This window comes from Urocitellus parryii, chromosome 12 (genome assembly GCF_045843805.1).
Source record: "Urocitellus parryii isolate mUroPar1 chromosome 12, mUroPar1.hap1, whole genome shotgun sequence".
In the NCBI taxonomy this organism is placed as follows: domain Eukaryota; kingdom Metazoa; phylum Chordata; class Mammalia; order Rodentia; family Sciuridae; genus Urocitellus; species Urocitellus parryii.
Genome location: NC_135542.1, coordinates 49148723 through 49173035, shown reverse-complemented (window position 1 = coordinate 49173035; position 24313 = coordinate 49148723). Strand labels below are relative to the sequence as shown.

At 40.4% G+C, this 24313-nt stretch overlaps 2 protein-coding genes across 3 annotated transcripts in view; one reads left to right on the top strand and one right to left on the bottom strand.

Moving 5' to 3' along the window:
* The window catches only part of Ubxn2a (UBX domain protein 2A), a 35661-nt gene extending 23184 nt beyond the window's left edge, over positions 1-12477 (bottom strand). The window contains exons 1-2 of one of the 2 annotated variants that reach the window (XM_077792148.1): positions 12305-12477; positions 2813-2889 (exon numbers count right to left, since the gene is read on the bottom strand). The gene's annotated coding sequence lies outside the window, so the exon portion shown is untranslated. The remainder of the gene's footprint in view (positions 1-2812; positions 2890-12304) is intronic. The other variant, XM_026400235.2, reaches the window with a different exon arrangement.
* Positions 12478-17216: 4739 nt separating this feature from the next.
* The window catches only part of Atad2b (ATPase family AAA domain containing 2B), a 141171-nt gene continuing 134074 nt past the window's right edge, over positions 17217-24313 (top strand). Inside the window, exon 1 of the mRNA XM_026392374.2 lies at positions 17217-17748. Within this exon, the coding sequence (XP_026248159.1) occupies positions 17533-17748 (216 nt within the window). The 5' untranslated portion in view covers positions 17217-17532. The remainder of the gene's footprint in view (positions 17749-24313) is intronic.

Below are 24313 nucleotides of genomic sequence, written 5' to 3'. Positions count from 1 at the left end.
GGATTCAGAAGTCAATTTGAAGAGGTTTATTTATATTGGCCAGAGAATGGACCAAAAAAAAAATTTAAAAACTTAACATGAATTGAAACACAAGTATGAATTCATAATGATACTCATTTTAAAAAAAGAACTTGTTAGTAGTCTTCTTTCAAGAATTCTAGAGTCCGAGTGAGGCACAGTGGTGTATACCTGAAATTCTAGTTACTCCAGAGGCTCAATCAGGAGAAGTTCCAGGCCTGTGTGGGCAACTCAGTAAGACCCTATTCCAAAATAAAAACAAAAGGGCTGGAGGTGGGGGTGGGGCTGGGGCTAAGTAGTAGAGCGCTTGCCTAGCATGTGTGAGGCACTGGGTTTGATTCTCAGCACCACATAAAAGAAAGAAAGAAAGAAAAAAAGAAAGAAAGAAAGGTATTGAGTCCATCTACAACTAAAAAAAATATTTAAAAATAATTAAATAAAAGGGCTGAGGAGATAAAATAAAATTAAAATTAAAAGTCAGGTGGTAGAATGCTTTCCTTCTGAGGCCCTGGGTTTAACCCACCACCACAAAAATAAAATAATAATAATAATAATAATAATGATAATGATAATAATAATAATAATTTTTTAAAAATCTGGACTACTAGGATCCCAGCTCTGTGTATGTGGGGACTGAACCTAAGGGTGCTTTACCATTGACCTACATCCTCAGTCCTTTTTATTTTGAGACAGGGTCTCATTAAATTGCTGAGGCTAGCCTGGAACTTGCCACCTCCTGCCTTAGCCTGAGTAGCTGGGATTACAGATTGTGCCACCAGCTGCTGCTGCCTTTTTTTTTTTTTTTTTTTTGAGGTGGGGGTCTTGTCACATTGCCCAGGCTAGCTAGTCTCAAAATCCTGGACTCAAGTGAGCATTCTGCCTCAGACTATTGAGTAGCTGGGACACAGGCACCTGGATTCCCAATTCTTTATTTTGAAAACTAATAAATAAGGGAAAGAAACAAATAAGCATCCTGTCTGTATATTCTCAGTAACCAAAGAGTTAATGCAAGAAGCTTTCTTTAGAACACCTTCAATTTGCAACTCGTAATGTAATAATGGATCTAGACAATATCAATAACTGCTGACAGCACAAAAAAGAGCTAACCAAAAATAAATGTATGCCTCAGTATACAAATTTTCACCACCATTTATAGAGAATGCTTGCCCAAAATGTGAATCTGAATCCATTCAAGCCTCTAGATCTAACTACCATATTAGAGGAAATACAGGGTATAAAGGAACATAATCAGATGATATCATGAGGATTTAATCAAATATTTAGAATGTGGGAAATTCTGTAGGATAAATGATATACTTTCTTCAATATATATATAGTACCAGAGAGAAAAACAGGTGACGTAGATTTTTAAAAAGAAATTTATCAATATATTATAACATGTGGATCATTATGTAGGCTCTTCCCCGCCCTGTCCGAGTACCAGGGATTAAACTCAGGGGTGCTAAATCACCGAGCTTCATTCCCCAGCCTTTTTATATTTTATTTTGAAACAGGGTCTTGCTAAATTATTCAGAGCCTCCCTAAATTACTGAGGCTGACTTTGAACTTGCAATTCTCCAGCCTCAGCCCTCACGAGCTGCTGGAATTGAAGGTTATAGATTTTATTTAATTCACCTGACCAAAGGAAAAAAGAAAAAGTTATGGAATCAGGAACATATGAATATTTGTTGTGACTGGATATTTGATGTTACTGCAGAGTAAAAATTACCTTAAAATATATATATTTGGTTAGCCATGATGGCACACACCTGTAATCCCAGTGATGCAAGAGGCTGAAACAGAGGGATCATAGGTTTAAGGCCAGTCTCAGCAGCTTAGCAAGACCCTGTCTCAAAGTAAAAAACAAAAAGACCTGGGATTTGGCAACACATGTACACATATACACATTTGGCTGGGAGTGGCGGTGCATGCCTATAATCCTAGCAATTTGGAAGGCTAAGGCAGGAGGCCAGTGGTACAGCAAATGGGTTCTCCATTATGACAACAAAATAAAAAATAAAAGTAAACACACACACACACACACACACAACCTCTCTCTCTCTCTCTCTCTCTCTCTCTCTTACTCACACACTTAATGCTGAAGCAGAAGGATTACAATTTCAATTTTAAGGCTAGCCTGGGCAACTGTCTAGATCCTGTCTTAAAACTTAAAAAATGTAGAAAGGGTTGTGGGTGTAGCTTAGTGGCAGAGTGCCCCTGGATTCAATCCCTAGCAGCATACATATGCGCACACACACCCACACAGACTTAAAGATAAATTTGTAAAGAGTAAAACTAAAAAAGCGTAATAAGACATATGGTTTACTCATGGCTTGAAGGTAATGTGGAACAGTGAGAAATTTTAATAGTACATGGAAGTGCTATGTGAAGTCAACACAGACAACAGTTATGAACTGCCCATTGGGAAAAATCAGCCTGTTCTATCTAATCTGGAATGTTTGGGGTAACTAAACTGAGGAAAACACAACTAGATTGATTACAGAAAGAAAGAAAGAAAAAAAAAAACACACAATAAACATTTTAAAGTTGAACTTTAAGGATAACAAACTGAGTATAGACTGGGCAATTTATCAAGACCCTGTCTCAAAAAATTAATTAATTTATTTATTAAAATTAAAAGGGTTGGGGAAGTAGTTCAATGGTAGAGCACTTGCCTAGTAAACATGAGGTCTTACATTCAACCCCTGGTACAAAAAAACAAAACAAAACAAAACAAAACTAAAATAACTAAAAAGTTTTGGAGTGCAGCCCAGCTGGACATTGTGGTACATACCTGTAATTCCAGCAACTGAGGAGGCTGAGGCAGGAGGATCACAAATTCAAGGCTGGCCTTGGCAATTTAACAAGATCCTATTTCAAAATAAAAATAAAAAAAAGAACTGGAGATACAGACAGTTGAAGAGAGCCTGGGGATTAAACCCTCAGTACCAGAAAAAAAAAACAAAACATAAAAATGCCAAGTTTTAAGCATATTTAAGAATGCAGATCTGCTCATTAATAGTCACTGAAAAATCCATCAGATTCCACTCAAACCAGTTCCAGAAAGTAGGCACAGAGTAACATTCTATTACTCTCATTCCAAATCTTCAAAATATCTGGAGGTGATTTTAATCTGAGCCATTGAAAATGAAGCTGAGGATTTCCTCCAGATATAATCTGTCTGGATAAGTCCTGACCTCTGCTTCTAGCTTCCTGTGGCTAATGGAGCTGGGCCTGTAACAAGAGCCCATTTGGCAGAAGCAATGATTCACATTTAGCCCCTGTTTTGCTGGTACAAGCTGCTCCTTATACCCTAGTTGTTACAGAGTTTGTTATTAACTAGGACATGAAAGAGGAATAGAATCTTGACAAAATTTAGATCTGGGAAGAAATAATGGCAATAAAAGGCATTCAAGATAGAGGAAGGGGAGGTGTAGCTCAATGGTTGAGCACTTGCTAGCATGCATGAGGTCCCAGGTATGATCCTCAGCACCTTAAAAAAAAGACTTTTCAAGGAATTAAAGTATGATAGGGAAGTATGCTCTTGAAAGTACACTATCTAGGGCTGGGAATGTGGCTCAAGTGGTAGCGCGCTCGCCTGGCATGCGTGCTGCCCGGGTTCAATCCTCAGCACCACATACAAACAAAGATGTTATGTCCGCCGAAAACTAAAAATAAATAAATAAATATTAGAGAAAAAAAAAAAAGAAAAGTACACTATCTAATCCCAGCAACTCCAGAGGCTGAAGCAGGAGAATCACAAGTTCAAGGCCAGCCTCAGCAACAGCAAGACAATCAGCAACTTAGGGGAGACCCTATATCACAATAAAAAATAAAAAGGGGTGGGGATGTATCTCAGTGGTAAAGTACCTGTGGGTTCAATTCTCAATAAGCCCGGAAAAAAACTCTTTTATTTTCATTATGAATTAATATAAACTAAGTTTCTTATCCTTCTTAAGAGAAAATGATAATTCTAAAAATCAAGGAAAATGTGAAAGGAAGGAAAAAGGAGGCTTTGCAATGGGTCAGAGAGTGAGTTTTGGAGAACATAAGGTGGGGGACAGCACCAATAATGTTTCCAACAATGGTGACTGAACTTCACACTCTACCTTTTAGCTAGAGGTTAAAGCAGGAGTCAATAAAGCCACATCATCCACGGTGAGCACCAACAATTACTGCAAATTGGATGCCCCTATTATCTCAAGTGGGTAATTTTTGTTTCTGAAGACTTCTTAATTCTTTCTGTACTCCTCTTCAAGTATATTACTCAGACTTAATAAAATAAAGACTATTTCATTCAAAGAATCTTAGTTAATATTTATTAAATGTAAGGCAGTGAATTATATTAGATTTACAATGTACTGAATCAGATAAGTGGGAATATATATATATTTTCAAAGGACTGAATTTATTTATTTCTTTTTTCTTTTTTTATTGGTTGTTCAAAACATTACAAAGCTCTTGACATATCATATTTCATACATTTGATTCAAGTGGGTTATGAACTCCCATTTTTACCCCGTATACAGATTGCAGAATCATATCGGTTACACATCCACGTTTTTACATATTGCCGTACTAGTGACTGTTGTATTCTGCTACCTTTCCTATCCTCTACTATCCCTCCTCCCCTCCCCTCCCATCTTCAATCTCTACCCCATCTACTGTAATTCATTTCTCTCCCTTGTTTTTTTATTTTTCTTTTTCCCTTTCCCCTCACATCCACTTACATGTAATTTTGTATAACAATGAGGGTCTCCTTCCATTTCCATGCAATTTCCCTTCTCTCTCCTTTTCCCTCCCACCTCTCGTCCCTGTTTAATGTTAATCTTTTTCTTATGCTCTTCCTCCCTGCTCTGTTCTTAGTTGCTCTCCTTATATTAAAGAAGACATTTGGCATTTGTTTTTTAGGGATTGGCTAGCTTCACTTAGCATAATCTGCTCTAATGTCATCCATTTCCCTGCAAATGCCATGATTTTGTCATTTTTTAGTGCTGAGTAATACTCCATTGTGTATAAATGCCACATTTTTTTTTTATCCATTCATCTATTGAAGGGCAGGGAATATATTTTTATAATATCAAAATATAACATCTTAAAGGGATTGTTGGGTTTTTAAATTTTTTTTTAACTTTATTTATTTCTTTTTATGGTACTGAGGATGGAACCCAGTGCTTCACACATGGTAGGCAAGTGCTCTACTACAGCCCCAGCCCCTAACAGTGCTTTTAAAATGCAGTCATTAAAGATAATTGTTAGATATGAGTAGAACACTATAAATATTTTTGAGTCTGCAAGTGCTTATTACATTTATTCAATAAATAAAATTATACTTTCCCCCTGGTCAAGAATGAATGATAATGCACATTTTTACTTTTTGGTAAAAACTAAACTAAAAAAAAAAAAAAAAAACAAAAAAAACTAAACTAAAACCGTTAAAGGGTGTAAGAACAACAAGGGAGCTAAAATGCTTATCTATCCCAACAGCAATATAAAAGGCAATGTCCAAAATTAGTAACTCAAAAAAAAAAAAATACACACTGTTAAGAAGTATAATTGTGAATAAAAAACAGCTATGAGTTCAAAGTTGTTTCTAGAGAAAGGGAATGAGAATATTTTTCAGTTTTAAGACTTCTAACACCACCTGCCTTTTAAATTATGTAAATTTTTTAAATATTTATTTTTTTTTAGTTTTCGGTGGACACATCTTTTATTTTTTATGTGGTGCTGAGGATCGAACCCAGTGCTCCGCGCATGCCAGGCGAGCTGAGCCACATCCCCAGCCCCCTTTAAAAATTATTTTGATTAAAATTTTTTTCAACTAATTTAAAAATATATTCAGACTTAATCAGATTTTCATGACCATTACTGTTTTTTCCCTAGACTTCTTTCTTCCCACCTCACATTTCCAAAACCATTTAAAAATGTCTAGGACTTGGGGAATAACTTTGGGATAGAGCGTTTAGCATTAGCAAGATCTGGGGGATCCAATCCCTAGCACCACAAAAATATAAATAATAATATTTGTATTTTAAATACAAAGAATAGGGGGCTGGGGATATAGCTCAGTTGGTAGAGAGCTTACCTTGCATGCACAAGGCCCTGGCTATCCCTAGCACCTTAAAAAAAAAAAAAAAATCACAACAACAAATACAAAGAACAGGGAAAGATAAATGACAACACCGACAATTCAGATTTAAGAAATGTTTACATTCTTACTTACTTCTTTTTGTGTAGTAAATAAAGCATTATAGATACAGTTGTGCCAAGCCCTGGGGATACAAAGTGAACAAAATAGAAAAAAAATCCAGCACTTGTGGACATTATGTTCTTGTGGGATCTCTACTTTCCCCTTGATATTTCTCCAACATTATTTATTTAGGTACTAGGGACTGAACCAAGGGGTACTTAACCGCTGAGTCACATCCCCAGCCCTTTTTTATTTTGAGACAGGGTCCTGCAGCTCAGGGATGATCCTCTTGCTTTAGCCTTCCAAGTCACTGGGATTACAGGTGTGAACCACCAGGCCTGGCTTTAACTAATTCAAAATATAAAATAATTAATAATAATATATTTTATATTTTAAACAAGCTAAAAATAATTGAATTTTAAATGTTCTTAGCATAAAGAAATGATAATCATTTGGACATGTTGGATATTAATTAGCTTGATTTGATTATTCCACAATGTATACATGTATCAAAATATCACACTGTATCCCATAAACAGAATACAACTTAGAAACATTTTCTTTAAATATGATCTTTTTTGTCTCATAAACATAGCAAGTTCACTACACTTTTTTGTGTACGTTATAACCATCCTTCAAGGCATTCAAGACATCCTCTTGTAGAAAAAACCATTAATGGGAGAATTATATACTCCCAAGGACCAAAGAGATGGTGACAACACTAATTTAGATGAGAAAATCATACAGGGGAGGCATAATTTAGGTGGATATTGGCAAGGTTACTGAGTCAGTCAAACCCCCTCCCTTTTTAATATTTATTCTTAAGTTTTAGGTGGACACTATATTTTATTTTACACTTATGTGGTGCTGGGGATTGAACCCAGTGCCTCGTGAATGCTAGGTGAGCACTCTACCACTGAGCCACAGCCCCAGTCCATCAGTCAACGCTTTGACACCAACATATTTTCATGGAAGGGCTCTGTACCTGGAATGTAAATCTACCTTGCGAAAGGTTTCTTTTAGAAAACATTTTATGGGGCTGTGGTTGTGGCTCAGCGGTAGAGCGGGCGCCTAGCACAAGTGAGGCCCTGAGTTTGATCCTTAGCACCACATAAAAATAAATAAAGATTAAAAGGTATTGTGTCCAACTACAAATAAAAATTAAAAAAAAAAACCACAACATTTTATGATTCCTCCAACTATCCTTCAAGTCCTAGCTCAAGATCCATTTTCACTGAAAGGTGAAATATTAAACCTTTATTAAGGGGCTGGGTTGTGGCTCGGGGTAGAGCGCTCACCTGGCATGTGCGAGGTGCTGGGTTCGATCCTCAGCACCACAGAAAAAGAAATAAATAAAAATAAAGGTTAAAAAAAAACCCCTATTCCCTAGCACATTACTAATAATTTTCATAAGCCTCTAACAAATTGTTTTTATTTGTACTATAACAGTAGAAAATAATGAAAGTAGAATTTTGAGATTGTACATGTTATTTAACTTCTGTACCTGTTATTTAACATATATAACTGTACATGCTACTTAACTTCTCTGAGTCCCAGTAGCCTAATTTATAGATGGCTGTAATTGTCTTCCCCACAAGTTTTTTTGTTTTTGGTACTTGGGGATTGTTTTGGTGCTTTGTCATGGATTTACATCCCCTGTCCTTTTTATTTTGTGACAGGGTCTTGCTAAATTGCTGAAGCTAACCTTGAACCTCCATTCTTCCTGCCTCAACCTCCCATGTTGCTGGGATTACAGGTGTGAAACGCGTTGCCAGCTTCAAGTTTGTTGTGTGTAACGGGGATTGAACCCAGAGGCCCTTTACAACTGAGTCACATCCCCAGTCCTTTTTTATTTTGAGACCAGGTATGTATAAATTGCCCAGGATGGACTTGAATTTGAATTCCTCCTACCTCAGTCTCCTGAGTCACTGGGATTACAAGCGTGTGCCACCAAACCAGGAACAAGGTTGTTTTGAAGACTAAAGGAAATACTGAGAACTTTCTTCTCTTTTCTCACCCCTCTATCATAATCTCTGTTACAGGGATCAATAAAAAACATCCTCAGACTTCTAAATCCAATCCCTGGTACACCTTCCCCTGAAATATATATACTTAGTGAATTTCCCACCACTATGTGTAAGGCATTGGTTCAGAATTAATGATAGAAGTATCAATATGAGGGCAGGGGATATAGCTCAGTTGGTGGAGTGCTTGGCTCTCATGCACAAGGCCCTGGGTTCAATCCCCAGCAACACACACACAAAATAAATAAATAAATAAAAGAAGTATCAATATGACAGTCCTTATTGCCAGAATTTACAGACTAACAGGGAAAAAAGTGACTAAGTTACTAATTGCAAACAGGTGTTCACTTTGGCAGCACATACACTAATTGCAAACAGCACTGAATCATGAATTTAATTCTAACATGGAAGCAAAGTCACCATTATTTTAAGTGTTTCCTATCATAAAATTAGCAATATTCAAATGAACATGTAAAATTTATATCAATTGAAGGATGCTGAGAGCCATTGCCAAGTAGAAATGATGCATGGCATGACCCAGGTCATTTGCAGTGACACTGCATGTAAGGTGACCTTGCTCAAGGACCAGGGCGGATCCAGGTTTAGGGCGGATCAGGGTTTAGGGCACTCCTTGGGTTTAGGGCAGTTCCAGGTTTAAGGTGAATCCTGCTGGGAATAGGGCGTATCCTGCTGCCTCAGGCTAGCCCGCTCCTTTGAGTTCCCGTTTGGGATTCAGAGAGTATTTGGGATTCAGAGACCGGTGGAGAGTGTGGATTTTGCCCAGAATGTGTGTGTAAAGTGCCAGTGACAGAGAATAAAGAGTTGCTGTTTGAATCTACAATGTGTGTGTGGTTCGTGATTTTGTGCCCAGCCAGACTGTGGCAGAAGGAGCTTCTATTAATGTTATCAGAGTTAAACCACACGAAAGAAACTATGTAATGAGGTATACTGCAGCGAATAAAATAAGCTACCTGACAAACATCCAACTTATCAGCATTAAGTTGGGCCTCAGAATGGACAGATGAACAGAAGTTCTTTCATTTTTCTCCCATCTTAGATTTGTATTGTATATTACAGTTTACCAAATACCTTCTCAAATATTATCTTACCTACTCCCAACAGCAGTGATAAAATCAGAAGACAGAGTACATTGAGTTTTATGAAACATATCCACTAAAAAGAAAATCTAGTCAAATAGATTTAGACTTTGTAATATACACATAATCTGAATTTTTAAAATTTCATATTATTGCACAGCCTGGCAATGAAGCCTGTCATTCTAGCAATTTGGGAAGCTGAGGCAGGAGGATCACAAGGTTGAGGAGACCCTGTATCTTAAAAAAGAAAAAAAAAAAACATATTACCAATTTCACTTTTTTTCCACTTTTTTTTTTGTGTGTGTGGCCTTGGGGATTCAATCTACGGCTTCATACATGCTAGGTAAGTGTTCCACCACTGAGCTGCACCCCCAGTCCCAATTATACTTATCTTCATAAATATACACTTCAGGCTATAGATTAGGTATTTCTCTAAAGATATTATGCAACTGAAAATGCTATCTATATATAGAAGCTGAATCTCTCTTTAAGGATAAGGCCAGGATGGTATTAAACAGGAGGAAAAGAAACCAAAAATCACATTTCCCTGTGGGGTTTCTTTTACTCCGATCTTCTAAGTCTCCAAGAGCAACCTGACCATGATAGAATCAGAACCAGACACTTTATTATATTGTATTATGAATTCTTGTTTATTAAATACTAAATGGAAAACAATTTTTTTGTAAGTTTCAGCTTATTTTAGCTGTAACCACTGTAATAATAATAATAATAATAATAATAAAACACATTTTTTCAGCTGGATGCAATAGCACATGCCTATAATCCCAGTTATTCAGGAGGCTGAGGCAGGAGGATTGCAAACTCTTAGCAAGACCCTGTCTCAAAATGAAAAATAAAAAAAGGGCTGGCAATATAGCTCAGTGGTAGAGCTCCTCAGGGTTCCAGCCACAGTTATCACTGGGCTGGTGGTGGGAAACTATACAGGAAACGTTTAATTTAGGTAGAGATTGACAAGGTTATTGAGTTAGCCATCCTTTGATGCCAGGATATTCTCATTTCAGGACTCTATAACTAAAACGTGAATCTACCTTGCAAAGCCCATCTTGAATAAAATTTCCTTTAAAAATCTTCCATGATTCTTCCAATAAATGAATTCACTAACATAGTGAGGGAAAAATCAGTTAGGCACCCTTAAATTTACCATATTTTCACTGCTACAACTGTAGCCTCAAATACCCTCATCTCCATTCTTGTCCTAGTTCAATCCAGTTTCAACACAGCACAGGGTGACCTGTCGAAAATATAAATCTGGGGGCTGGGGTTGTGGCTCAGCAGTAGAGTGCTTGCCTAGCACGTGTTCGATCCTCAGCACTACATATAAACAAATAAATAAATAAAGGTTCATCAATAACTAATAAAAAAATTTTAAAAAATTATAAATCTGATTGTCTTTCTTCTTTGCTTAAAACCCTTTAATGACTTCCCATTGTTCTTAGAATAAGGTCCAAATCCTTTGGGTAATATTACAGGAAATTCAAATAGATGTCTCAATACATTTGATTGGTTGGGAATTTCTGTATTAAAGTTAAAAAAAATAAAATAAAAAAGGAAAGAAAAGAAAAGAAAGAGCTGGTCCCAAATCATTAACATTACTTAAAAAAGCCCACACCATCTGTCTGTCCCTGACCTATCTTACTATAGTTCCCTTTTGCTTCCCACACTCCAACTGTTGGTAATGTGACCTTTAAGTTCCTGAAATGGCCAACTTCCTAGTGTTTGGGTAAGTCCTTTCCTTTGCTTGGACCTGTCCCTTTTTTGGAATCAGTTTTCACCTAATTCCTGCTTACCAGTAAAATCTCAGCTTAAAGATTACAATCCTAGGAAAACTCTACCTGATTTTCTGTTATGTTCCCTCAACAACATTTTATTATATTATCCCTTTTTAGCTTTCAGTTTCTATTTTGGTGTACTGATATTTATTCGCATGATTATTTAATATCTGTGTTGTCAGGTGACAATGTACTTTCTATAACTGTCACTATCATATTCCTAGCACCCAGTATATAATACTTACAAAACATTCAATAGCTAAGTTATTAAGACATTGAGTGTTTAGTAACTAAAGCTTACTGTACTTAACTTCCTGCACACAATTCTTACTCATTTTTTGATCCCACCAATCACTACCACTTACTTTAGTATTATGCAAATATGCTCAATATTCACTTGAATTTATTGTCTTTTAAGTAAATAAAATTTCAGCATATTTAGAAGACACAATATCCACTTTAAAAGAGCTTTTCCCACTAAAACCAAATTACGATCAGGCATAGTTTATAGTACCATGTTATTCCTTCCTGCATCAAAAGTCAATATAGACTAACAGTTTCCTGTATTTTTAATTATCTCAAATTATGTACAAATGAACCAACCCTGGACGCCACACTGAAGTTCAGCATTCTTGACAAGACATAAACTCTTCTAGTATCGCGAGTGAAAAGGAGAAAGGAGACACAGATTAAAGAAATGAAATTAGAAAACAGCGAACATCAGACCTTCAAAATATCAGGTGAGTTGGGGGAGACGGGTGAAGGTGCCAATCACGGGATGCCCACCCAAATAACAAACATTCTCTATTTCTGGATTGTGCTTTTGCAGCGTTTGCCTTTGGGAAAATGTCTTGATGGCACATAACTAGAAGTTTCTGAGCGCCCTTCCAAAGAACCGAGTGATGTGCTTCCACTGGGTTCGCGAGCCAAGAGGCCAGGAGAGCCGGGAGCCCGGGGTCTGCGCTCACCTGGGCTGGGCAGGAGCCTCGCCCGGCCTCCGCGCGCGCGACAGCGTCCCTCCCCGGCCGCAGGCGCGCAGTCTTCAGACCCGGACTCACCCCGATCCCGATCCCGGAGGCCGAGACCCCAGGGGCCCCGGGGGAGACGCCAGCCCAACCCGGCCCGGCGGCGGGCGGACCCCGGCCCCCCACCCGACCGAACGCGTCTCGGCACCAGGAAACTCACCTCTGGGTGCGGCCTCGTGGCCCGGTCCTCAGTCGTCCACAGCTCGCGGGCACCGCCCCTGCCGCTAGACTGGAGCCCCTCCGGGCTGCGCGTCGCCGCCCCAACACCCTTTCAGGCTCTGCGGGCCCCGCAGCACGGATGCGGCCCGCCTCCCTCGGTGTCGCCGGGTGCCGCGCGCGTGCCAGGGCCGGCTCCGCGCAGTCCCGCGGAGCGCGCCGCGGGGGCGGGGCCGCAGTGCGCGCGCGCTCGGCGGCCTCCTCCGGCCGGCGGTGGGCGCTGCTGCTACTTGCCTCCTCTCCGGGTGCGGAAAGTTCAGGGAGTTAGGTGTGGGCTCACCTGAGAATCCGGCATCTATTACCTATCTCTGTCCTCTTCCACCTCTAGTTGAGTCCTTGGAGAGATTTCTCTGCACTCTGATCAAGTTGAACTTTTCATGAGACTTGTCATTTGCAGGGTGACCTTAAAGAATTCCCTCCACTCCTTTGTGTTTCTGAAAGGGCTTATTGCAAGGACTACCCTTCTTCAGAGGACTTAGATTCGGACTCCTGCATGCCCCCTTGATTACTAGTGAGGAAGTCAGACGCAGACTCTCATATTCCCATTCTGTACCTAGTAAATGGTTAGCTGAACTACTCCTACTCATTATCCGGGCAAAATACCAGCGGCCCAGACTTGCTCAGACTTTAGTGAAGCAAACTGCCTTTGGGCACCTAATCTTTTCTCTCTCTCTCTCTCTCTCTCTCTCTCTCTCTCTCTTTTATTTTTATTTATTATTATTTTTAGTCATACATGACAGTAGAACGCATTTTGATATATAATACATACATGGAATGTACATACATCAATCATATTGTCTATTCTATTCTGCTGCCCTTCCTATCCTCCTTACTCCTCCCCTTCTCTCCCATCCTTTCTCTCTATCCAATCTAATGTGACACACTTTTTTTTTCTTTTTCTCATTACAACATCATATATGTATTCTGTATAACAATGAGGTTCTCCTTCCATCTTCTGTGCAACTCCCCTTCTCTCTCTTTTTCCCTCCCACCTCTCTTCCCTATTTAGTGGTAGTCTTCTTCTCATGCTCTTCCTCCCTATCCCATTTTGAGTCACCCCCCTTATATCAGAGAAGACATTCTGCATTTGTTTTTTAGGGATTGGCTAACTTCGCTTAGCATAATCTGCTCTAATGCCATCCATTTGCCTGCAAATGCCATGATTTTATTATTTTTTAGTGCTGAGTAATATTCCATTGTGTATAAATGCCACATTTTTAAAATCCATTCATCTATTGAAGGGCATCTAGGTTGTTTCCACATTCTAGCTATTGTGAATTGTGCTGCTATAAACATTGATGTGGCTGTGTCCCTGTAGTATGCTCTTCTTAGGTCTTTTGGGTATAGTCCAAGAAGGGGAATAGCTGGATCAAATGGTGGTTCCATTCCCAGCTTTCCAAGGAATCTCCATACTGCTTTCCAAATTGGCTGCACCAATTTGCAGCTGGCACCTAATCTCTGATCCAGAAAATATCCTATCAAGTATGCTGATCACTGACTCCAAAGCCCATTCATGCCACTTCCCCACATGCAGATCTTTTTATCCTTGTTTGCTGTTCCCCATGAAGGAAAAGCCCTTTTCAGCCTGGCTGATTGTGTATCTCATGGTTAGATAGTAGTTCTCTCCTTTGCAACAATCTTTCTCTCTATTTTGAAATTATCTCTGCTACTGAAGTCTCTTTTTATGTAAATCTAGATTTGTTGCAGAGTTTAGAACCCAGGACCTCTGCCACTGAACTACATACCAAACCCCCAAACCCCCGTCAGTACGGTTTTCATACCCCTGCCATCTCCACCCAGGTAAAGGCAACTTGTGATTCTTGAATTGTCTCTTGTTCCATGAGATTTGGGAATCCTACAATAAGTTCAACTCTCAAAACCTCTCCTAACCTCCTTTCTGAAAAAAAAAAAAAAAAAAAAAAATTGAAAGCAGTTACTTTGATTCCTTTGGGCAAAGAAACATTTCTTTGAGCCTTTTGTCAGGGCTCTTCTGTTTTTAATTTTGTTCTTGTTTTTGTCCCAATACCTTGGATGAAGAGAGGATTTTTAAAATTTTTATTTTTGGTGGCAGGGGGACTGAGGATGTAGATTAGTGCTAAAATGTTTTGCCTAGTGTGTAGGATTCTCTCGGTTCAATCCCCAGTAATGGAAAAAAAAGTATGTGGGGGGAAATGGAGCCAATTTGTAAATATTTTAGTCTTTGCAAGTCCCATATGGCCTCTACCACATTTTTGTTTTTAATTTTACAATCTGTTAAAAGGGTAAAAAAAAAAAACGACTCTTAGCTCATAAACATATAAAAAGAGGCTACAGCTGGTAATGGTGGCACAGGCCTATTATAATCCCAGTGACTCCTGAAACTGGGGTAGGAGGAGCACAAGTTTGAGGCCAGCTTCAGCAACTTAGTGAGACCCTAAACAACTTACACTAAAAAACGAAAAGGGCTGGGGATGTGGCTCAGTGGTAAAGCCCCCCTAGATTAAATCCCCAGAACCAAAGAGAAAAAAAAAAAAAAAGATCTTCCTACCTTTTATTACAGGACTGGGGCCTCTCAGGAAATTTAGGCAGTACAAACACCCCTTCTCCCTTCAAACCCCAATTCTTATGATCAAGTCAGAAAGATTTCAGACATGTGGCTCAAATTAATAGGCATGAGTTTATTGAAGGGAAAGGAAAAGGGAAATGGGATACTCTTGGTACTTCTGGTTATCGGTGATGAGTTCTGCTTCCTCACATTTGAAGTTTGAACATTAGAGAAGTGCGCGGAGGCAAGCATATAAAGCAGGGTTTATCTAAAAAGGGGCAACAGACTTCTTCGTGAAGGGATTAGGGGCCATAGCTGGTATTCCGGTATCCCCAGAAGCAAGGTATTCTGCCCTTTTTATACGTCTTAGGCTTCCTTTGTTCTCTTGACCCCTTTTCCTTATCTTTCTCCTTCCTGCATACTTGACTTGGCTTTTGACTAGGCCTAGGAAATGCTCAGTGGGATGGCCCAAATGTGGCTAGGGGGATGGTGGCTGGGGACGATGGCTGGGGGAAGGGCAGGAAGGAGCAAAGCTAAGGACACATTCATTAAAAACCTTATAGCTTCCTGTAGGGAGGGGCAATTCCTGGGACAAGTTACCTCGGCTATAGGTTGGAGCAGGGGTAAGTTCTTGATAAGGGTGGAGGAATGGCTCTGGTGTCCAACTTGCTGCACTCACTCAAAATTGGCCTCTTTGATCCAACCTGTCTCAATTTACCCTTCTATACTGACTGCCTAATTCTGGTTTCAATCTGAAGGGACAAAGTAGGTCTTCTCACTCCAGTTAATTGGGGACTCCAGAGAAGTTTTCAGAGTTCCACCTCTTGACTTTTGACTGACAGCAGGATGATATCAGACTTGCAATTCTCCACTGCATGGTAATGATAACTTTAGGTCACTTTTCATGCTAACAGGTTCTAATTGTTTTATTTATTTATTTATTTTGGTACTGGGGATTGAACGCAAGGCTGTTTTACTACTGAGCTAAGTCCCCAACCGCTTTTGCTTTTTCACTTTTTAATTTTGAGATAGGGTCTAGTGAAATTGCTGAGGCTGGATTCAAACTTGCTGGCCTCCTACCTCAGCCTCTCTGGTTGGTGGGATTACAAGCATGCACCACTATGCCTGGCTCTAATTGGATTCTTAATCATAAATTCTTACCGATTTTATGGTTGGGAGGAATTATCCTTATCTCCCAAGTTTGAGATCTGGTCTGCAAAAAGGGCCCCAAAGTTTTCAGGGTAACTTGGGTTCCTCTTATTGACATTATTCTGGGCCTGCATTTCTCCTGCAAACAATGGGGATGTGACAAAACATTGGGGAATGTGACAAATCCTGTCCAATTGAGCCAGGCAAGGCTGCAGGTAAATTGCTTCTTAGAAAACAATCATGTGGTTGGTCAGCTCAGTGGCTGCATTTCATGGAATTATTCACTTAACCTCGTGTTCCCACCACTTACATCTGTCTGTCCCCTATCACTATGAACAGTAGGTTATCTCTAATGAACTCTGCATTTTTGAAATGACGATAATTCCTGCTTTAACACCAGAGCATTTCATATTGACTGTACAGCTTAATTTGTTTCTTCGTAAATTACATCACAAATTTTGATCTTTGGGTTCTGCTTTTACTTAATTCCTCTGCGGGAGGGAGTAGGGGACTGGTAAACCCGGTTCTTGGAAAGATTCCCGCCTTAGATCTGGTTAAGGTTATAGGACTCTGCACCAATTTGTTGAGAGAATTAGAGTTCTCGTATCTTCCCCACCCTCATTTCTTCTTAAGCGTATTCTGTGCCAGATACCGCGTAAACTTTTTTTTTTTTTTATTGTTAATCACAGCTGTCATTCTCAATTTTACAGCCTTGAAAAGTGCGGCTCAAGTTCAGTGACTTGCTGAGGTAGCTCTGGGATTCTAAGCCAGCGCCTTTTCGTCCTTATCAGCGATCCCCTTCCTCCCCGCGCCTATGCGGGCGGTTCCTAGCTCCATCCTGGCCATTTGGGATGGTGCGGGTGTGTAGGGTAGTCCGTCCTAGACCTGGCGACTTGGATCTGGTCCCAAGTTCCACACCGGAACTCGCCTGGCCACCAATCTGGCTTTTCCCATCCCCCAGCCTGGAGGCCAACGAGACCCGGGGAAACCACTGAGCTGCGAGCCCAGAGCGTCGCCATCCCTGGCCGCCGCGCGCTGACGCTGCGCCGGGGGCGGAGCCTGCTGGAGGCTAGGGGAGAGGAGGGAGAAGCCGGCCAGGGGAGGGCTGCCTGTCCTTGCAGCGCCCCGCGGTGGCCGCGGCCGGAAGCGGTCTCGTCGGCCCTGCGGCGCTGGAGACCTGACGCACAGAGCTCGAGAGCGAGAACGAGAGAGAAAGGGGCAGAAATGGCGGCTCCGCTCGGCTCCCGCTGAGGAGGGTGAAGCCGGCGGAGGGTCTGTGCTGCCGACTTGCAGCCTCGTTCTCGCCTCTTGCTGCCTGCCTTCTCACGCCGCTTTCCCTTCCTCTGCCCTGCTCTCGCCTGTCCTCGTCTGCGCTCCGGAGAGTTCGAGCCGGCTCGTCTCTCCCGGCCCGGCTCCGCTGGCCCTGACTGCCCGGCCGGCGGGCCGGCCTTCCTCTGCCCTCCCGGGCGCGGCGTGTGCCTCGTCCTCCTGGCTGGACCATGGTGAACACCCGGAAGAGCTCTCTGCGCCTTCTCGGGTCCAAGTCTCCCGGGCCCGGGCCTGGGCCTGGGGCCGGAGCAGAGCCTGGGGCGACCGGAGGTAGCAGCCATTTCATCTCCTCTCGGACCCGCTCCTCCAAGACCCGCGCTGCCAGCTGCCCCGCCGCCAAGGCCGGGGGAAGCAGTGGCGCCGGTGTCGCTCTGGATGAGGCCCGGGTAAGAGCGCAGCGGCCCGCGTCCGGAGGCTAGCGAGCACCGGCCGGGCCGCCCGGGCTTTGTCTGGCCGGGTTGGGGGCAGAAAGCCTCCAGCGGAGGCGGCCCGGGCGGCCGGAGACTAGGGGTGCGAGTGCGGGTGCGGTGGAGGCTGGCACCCGTAGAAGGGCCTCGACTCGAGCCCTTTTGCTTTGCCGGCCCGGTTCTTTTGTGTAAGAACAGCACTTGAGTCCGGTGAGAAGGCTTTGGAGGTCCTTTTCGGGGGCATTAGGACGATCTGCTTTCCGTGTCCTTGTCCTGTCTTAGAGGGGAATTTTAGAGGGAAGCGTCAGCGAAGGGCCGGGGTCCCTGAGTGAAAGGGTGGAGAAGAGAAGTGAAAGTTTTCTGCGGTGTCAAACCCTCCTGAAAGTGTGTCAACTGCCGCTGTCTAACTCCAGCTTACTCTTGAGTTTGGGGGTGGTTCAAGTTGGTGAGGAAGTGAGCAGAGCTCCAGTTGGCAGCCAGGCAGGGATGCTGAAAAAAGTTTGTAGCTGCTCCGGCACCAACTTTAAAAACAAAATCAACGCTATCGCCTCTCCAGGCAGGAGAGATCAGACATGATATGGTTGCTGGAGAACCAGCCAGCCAGCCAGCCAACCAAGGTTCTAGTAGGGACCGGAGCTTTCAGGTCACAAAAAGACATATGTCGAAAGAAACATGTTTAATGGGCACCATCATCCCAAAATTATATGGTTTCTGGGATGTCTACATTTTTTGCTAGAGGAATAGTTTACAAAAGGTGAATCAACATCGTTGTTGTCATACACTTGCAAAAGTGACATTGAAGAAGATGATTCAGTTCTTAAAAAAAAAAGATTGAAAGATTCTTGAAGTTTTATTGCTCACAGTGTGAAATGCTAAGCTAGCACAGAGATTTATCACTTTAAAGGTATTGACAAGTTTGTTATTATGAGATTGGTTCTGAATTTAGAGACAAGTAAAATGCTTCTGTCTAGAGAGAGGCTAACTTGGCTAAAAGTAATTTTTCTGGAAAATGCTTTTCATTTAAAATACTCCTTTAAATCCACACCATTTTGTTGTTGTCATGCAGGGAAAGCAATATTTAAGATTCTCTGGGGATTTACAAGATTGCAGTTTTTTTTCCTCTTTGTGTTTCATACTGTTTTGACACTAACAAGGAATCTGAATACATACAACAGAAATCTTTTACCATACTTCTATGAAATACATTTATTTTATCTTACAAAATGATTGTTTTGCTTTTATTTGCTAAAAGTCTGGAAAATATTTAAAAAACTTATTTAGCAGACTGTTTTGGATTTCACCCATCTCTTAGGCTGAAATAAGAAAACTAATGCGGAAGTTGTGCAAACTATTCAGAATAAGTATTGTGAAGACTTAGCTTATTGTGGAAGCTATTCTAAACATGAAAGTTTCTTGACTTACTGTTGCTATCATATTTTCAGATGATTCTAAGGAAAGATTTGCCTCTACACTTAAGTACAAATAAAATATTTAGAGCAAGCAAAGCATACAATTGTATCATGCTATGAATGTCTAGTCTATTAGAGCATTGTCAAGACTCCTCTGAAGCAATTAGCTCATCTCTCACAGATCAGTTTGTGGTCCCATTTTTGAATTCATGGATATCATGCTGTCCTTACCCCCTGAGGAATAAGGTGAGGTAATTTGTCAAGCAGCTGTTATAGAGATGTTAAAAGGCAAGGAATCAATAATCTAATGTAGAGATGAACATTTGTTAGCTTTTAAATTGCCAGAAGAATGAAAGCTGTTTCTAGAAGTATACTTATGAACATTGTTTTAAGAACCTTTTTGAAGTGTTTTAAAAGGCCATAAAGAACAGGCTACTGAGGATTGACTGAAATACGTAGTTTTCAGTTTTAAAAAGATTTGAATTTAGATGATGGAATAATCTAATTACTTTCTCTGAAAGACTTTTTTTTTTTTTTTGTATTGGAGATTGAACCCAAGGGCACTTAACCACTGAGCCACATCCTTAGCCCTTATTTATTTATTTATTTATTTACCTACTTACTTACTTGGTTCTGGGGATTGAACTGGGGTGCTTTACCACTGAGTTATGTCCTCCACCATTTTTATTTTTTATTTAGAGACAGGGTCTCACCAAGTTGCTGAGGCTGGCTTTGAACTGGCGATCCTCTTGCTTCAATCTCCAGAATTGCTGGGATTAACAGGTGTGTGCCACAACACCTGGCTTATTTTTTATTTTGAGACAGGGTCTCACTATGTTGTTTAGGGTCTCAATAAGTTGCTGAGTCTGGCCTCAAAGTTTTGATTCTCTTGCCTCAGCCTCCTGAGTTGCTGGGATTACAGGTGTGCAACACTCGCCTAGCTTGGCTTGATGTTTTGAAACAGGGGTCTTGCTGTGTTACCCAGGTTGGTCTTGAACTTGACCTCAATTAAACCTCCTGCTTCAACATCCTGAGTAGCTCAGATTGCAGGCACATGCCTCTATTTCTGTCTTCTCTTAGATATTTCAGAGACTTCTAATGTTATATTATGAGTGATTGGACTTTTAGAAGAGGATAGTTATAATTCTGAATTTATTAGGTTTAGGGATGCAGGTTGTATATTTCTTGGCTTTATATTCCTGAAGTGGATTGTTTTGAATTAGTTGTTCTTATCTGATTGGTTTTTATGTTATAGGAGTTTAGCATTCCTGTTTTGCCCTTTCTAGCATACTTAAAGGGACCTTCTTGAATATGGGATCTGGAATAGACCTTTGCTTTTGTCTGTAAAGTCTTATTTGATGGAGAATGGGGTTTCCCATGTTGTTGATTTAGAAGATTGAACCTTCTAGCCCTCTCTTATGCTAGACAGTTGCTTTACCACTGTGCTAATCCCCAGCCTGAAGACTTTTGTTGTTGTTGTTGTTGTTGTTGTTACTGGGCATTGAACCCAGGGGGTACTTTATCACTGAGCTGTATCCTTAGCCCTTTATTTTTTATTTTGAGACAGTGTCCTGCTGAGTTGCTGAGGCTGGCCTTGAACTTGCAGTTCTTCTGCATCAGGTTCTGGAGTTTCTAGGATTATAGGCATGTGCCACTACACCCAGCAAGACCCTTCTTTTTGTAAGAAGAAATGTATTGCTCTTTTTCTGCTTTTGGGCTATATTCTTCACTCTATATTTGATTCTGACATTTTTCCTTCTTTCCCTCTGTTTTAAAATTATTTTATTTACTATGTCTAGAGACCATTTCTTCTGCTTTTTAGAAAAAAGCCATATCACAAAGAGCTATTTGTAGAGTTTTGCCTTTTCCCCAAATGATATATGTATAGGATAGGAAAATAAAACATATGATATGTTCTGCATGTTATTGAAACTATTTTCTTTTGTCCCCCCTAACTTTCCCTAGGGTTAAAGTTTTTTATTTTGGTTAATATTTTTGACATGAAAAAAAGTTCTACCTAATGTATACAATTTGATGAGTTTGGTGAAAAGTATACACCTGTGAAACCATCACTGCAGACATGTCTATCACTCCCATAGTTTTCCTTCCCCCTCTCTTTTATACTATTATTATTATTATTATTATTATTTTCTTTTCTTTGGTGGTAAGACTCTTAATGTAAGATCTACCTTCTTAGAAAAAAAGTCTTTTTTTTTTTTTTTGTACCAGTGGTTGAACCCAGGGGTGCTTAACTAATGAGTCACATCCCTACCCCTTTTTTAAATTTTTATTTTGAGATGGGTCCTCACAAATTTGCTCAAGGCCTCCACTAAGTTGCTGAGGCTGGCTTTGAACTTGCGATCCTCCTGCCTAAGCCTCCCAAGCCACATGGATTACAGGCGTGTGCCTTCTTAGAAAATTTTGTATATACAATATGTATTCTTAACTGTAAGCACTATGCTGTGTAGTAGATTTCCAAAATTATTTATCTGGCATAAGTGAAATTGTTGCCTTTGACTATCACCTCCTCATTTCCTCAACCTTTTTCCTCCTGGCAATCACCTTTCTTTCTATTCTGCTTCTCTGAGTATGGCTGTTTTTGGTTTCACACATGAATAAGTTCATACAATATTTGTGTGTGTGTGTGTGTGTGTGTGTGTGTGTGTGTTTGTGTGTGTTCATGTAGCATAATGTCTTTCAGATCCATTCATGTTGTCACAAATGGCAGGATTTCCTTTTTTTTTTTTTAAATATTCTCTTAGTTGTAGGTGAACACAGTACTTTTATTTATTTATTTATTCATTTATTTATTTTTATGTGGTGCTGGGGATTGAACCCAGTGCCTCACACATGTGAGGCAAGCACTCTACCACTGAGCCACAATCCCAGCCCAGGATTTCCTTCTTTTTAAAGGCTGAATAATATTCCATCACGCATATTTGTATTATATTATTTGTGTATATAGATACACACACACACCCTCATATACATAGTCTTCATCCATTTATCCATTGTCTGGTATTTAGATTATGTTCATATTTTGGCTTTTGTTTGTAATGCTACAGTGAATGTGGGAGTACAGATATCTCTTTGAAATTCTGATTCCAGTTCCTTTGAATAAATAAGCAAGATTGCTGTATCATTTGGCAGTTCTATTTTATTTTTCTGAGGATCCTACTACTATTTACTGTGGGAGTTGCTCCATTTTGCATTCCCATTGATGTGTGCTGGGGTTCCCTTCACATCTTTATTTAACACTTGTTGTCGGTTTTTTTTTTTTTTTGGATGATACTCATCTTGTAAGGTAAGAAGTGATATCTCATTTGGTTTTTTGCTTTGCATTTTTCTTAAGATTAGTGAAATAGAGCAGATTTTCTTGAACCTGCTATCCATTTAATATGTCTTATAATGTCTATTCAGGCCTTTTGTCTCCTTTTTCTCTGCAGCCCTGCAGTATTGAGGATTGAACCTCGGAGTGTTCTACCACTGAACTACATCCCCAGTCTTCTTTTTTGAGACGGGGTCTCCTTAAGTTACCCAGGCTCCCTCAAACTTATGATCCTTCTGCCTCAGTCTCTTGAGTAACTGGGACTACAGGCACCACACTTGGCTTGGCCAATAGTCTTTTTTTTCTTTTTGTATTGGGATTGAATTTAGGGGCACTTTACCACTGTGCCCCACTCCTTTTTATATTTTGAGACAGGTTCTCACTGAATTGCTGGGATTCTCACTAAATTGCTGAGGCTGGCCTCAGATTTGCAGTCCTCATGCGTCAGCCTCTCAAATCTCTGGGATTATAAGCATGCAACACAGCACCCAGGTTGGCCAATAGTCTTTTAAAACACCCTTTGATAGATTCTTAGGTCATTAATTGTATGACTTCTAAATACCCACTATAGATAAACCCATAACCCTGGAAACCAGTTGGACAAGTGGTAGGGTTACCACTTGATATCAGAACTAAAGAGTCAAACCATTACTTTACCTAATAAAGAATGATCCTTTCTTTTCAAGGAGCCATTTCAGAAAAGTACCATATTATTTTGAATTGTGTTGGGTATTTCTTATAGGCAATATACAATGAAGTTTCACTTGTGTGCATTTTTAATTTCATTTCTGTGCAAAACTTATTTTTTCTTATTTAGATTTTTGATCTCTTAATAAGAACATCACACACACACACACACACACACACACACACACATTTTTGGTACAAGAGATGAAATCCAGGAGCACTTAACCATTGAGCCATGTCCCTAGCCTCCAGTCCCTTTTTTGAGACAGGGTCTTGCTAAGTTGCTGAGGTAGGCTTTGAACTTGTGATGCTCCTGAATCACTAGGATTTCAGGTATGTGTCACTGCACCTGGAGTGGAATATTTAATACTTTTATATCTCCCTAACTGCTCTATTCCTAGGGCCTAGCCCAACATCTGACACATAAGATGTTCAATAAATATCTTGTGAATGAATGAATGAATAGCATATTGAGGAATTGACCCATTTTGTGAAAACCATGATGATAGGACTTTTGAGAACAGAGGATAAGTGAAACAGTTCCTACCTTCATTGTATGCATATGATAAATTATTAGCGTGATAAATTGTTTCTGGGTAGGTGCCAAAATGATTAGAGATATAATCTTTTACTCACTGAATGTTTTGGCGGAACTCTTTTCATCTCACCTCTTTCTATGGGTGTTTTGTCTTGCTACATTGGCCAGGATGGCTTTGAGTTAGAACTTGTGGTCCTGCTATCTCAGCCTCTCTTGTAGCGGGTACTGCAGGTTTGTACCACTATCATACCTAACTGGTTCACTGTTTTAGGGCTGACATGCTGCAGAAGTTGAGAAGTACCATTCACTATGTAGTCTGTGTGAATGGCATTCCCTATTCACACAGTATACTGTGTGAGTATACTTGTATGAGTATATTTGTGCAGTATACTTGTATCACATGCTTCTCTGAATCCCCAGTAAGTGACATGGTTCTTGGGATGAAGCAGGTGGAGAACAAAACATGGTAAAGTCTAGTGTGGGGGAGACAGAAATGTGTTCTATTAAAAAAAAATTGAGGGCTGGGGCTGTAGCTCAGTGGTAGAGTGCCTGCCTTGCACGTGTGAGGCATTGGGTTTGATC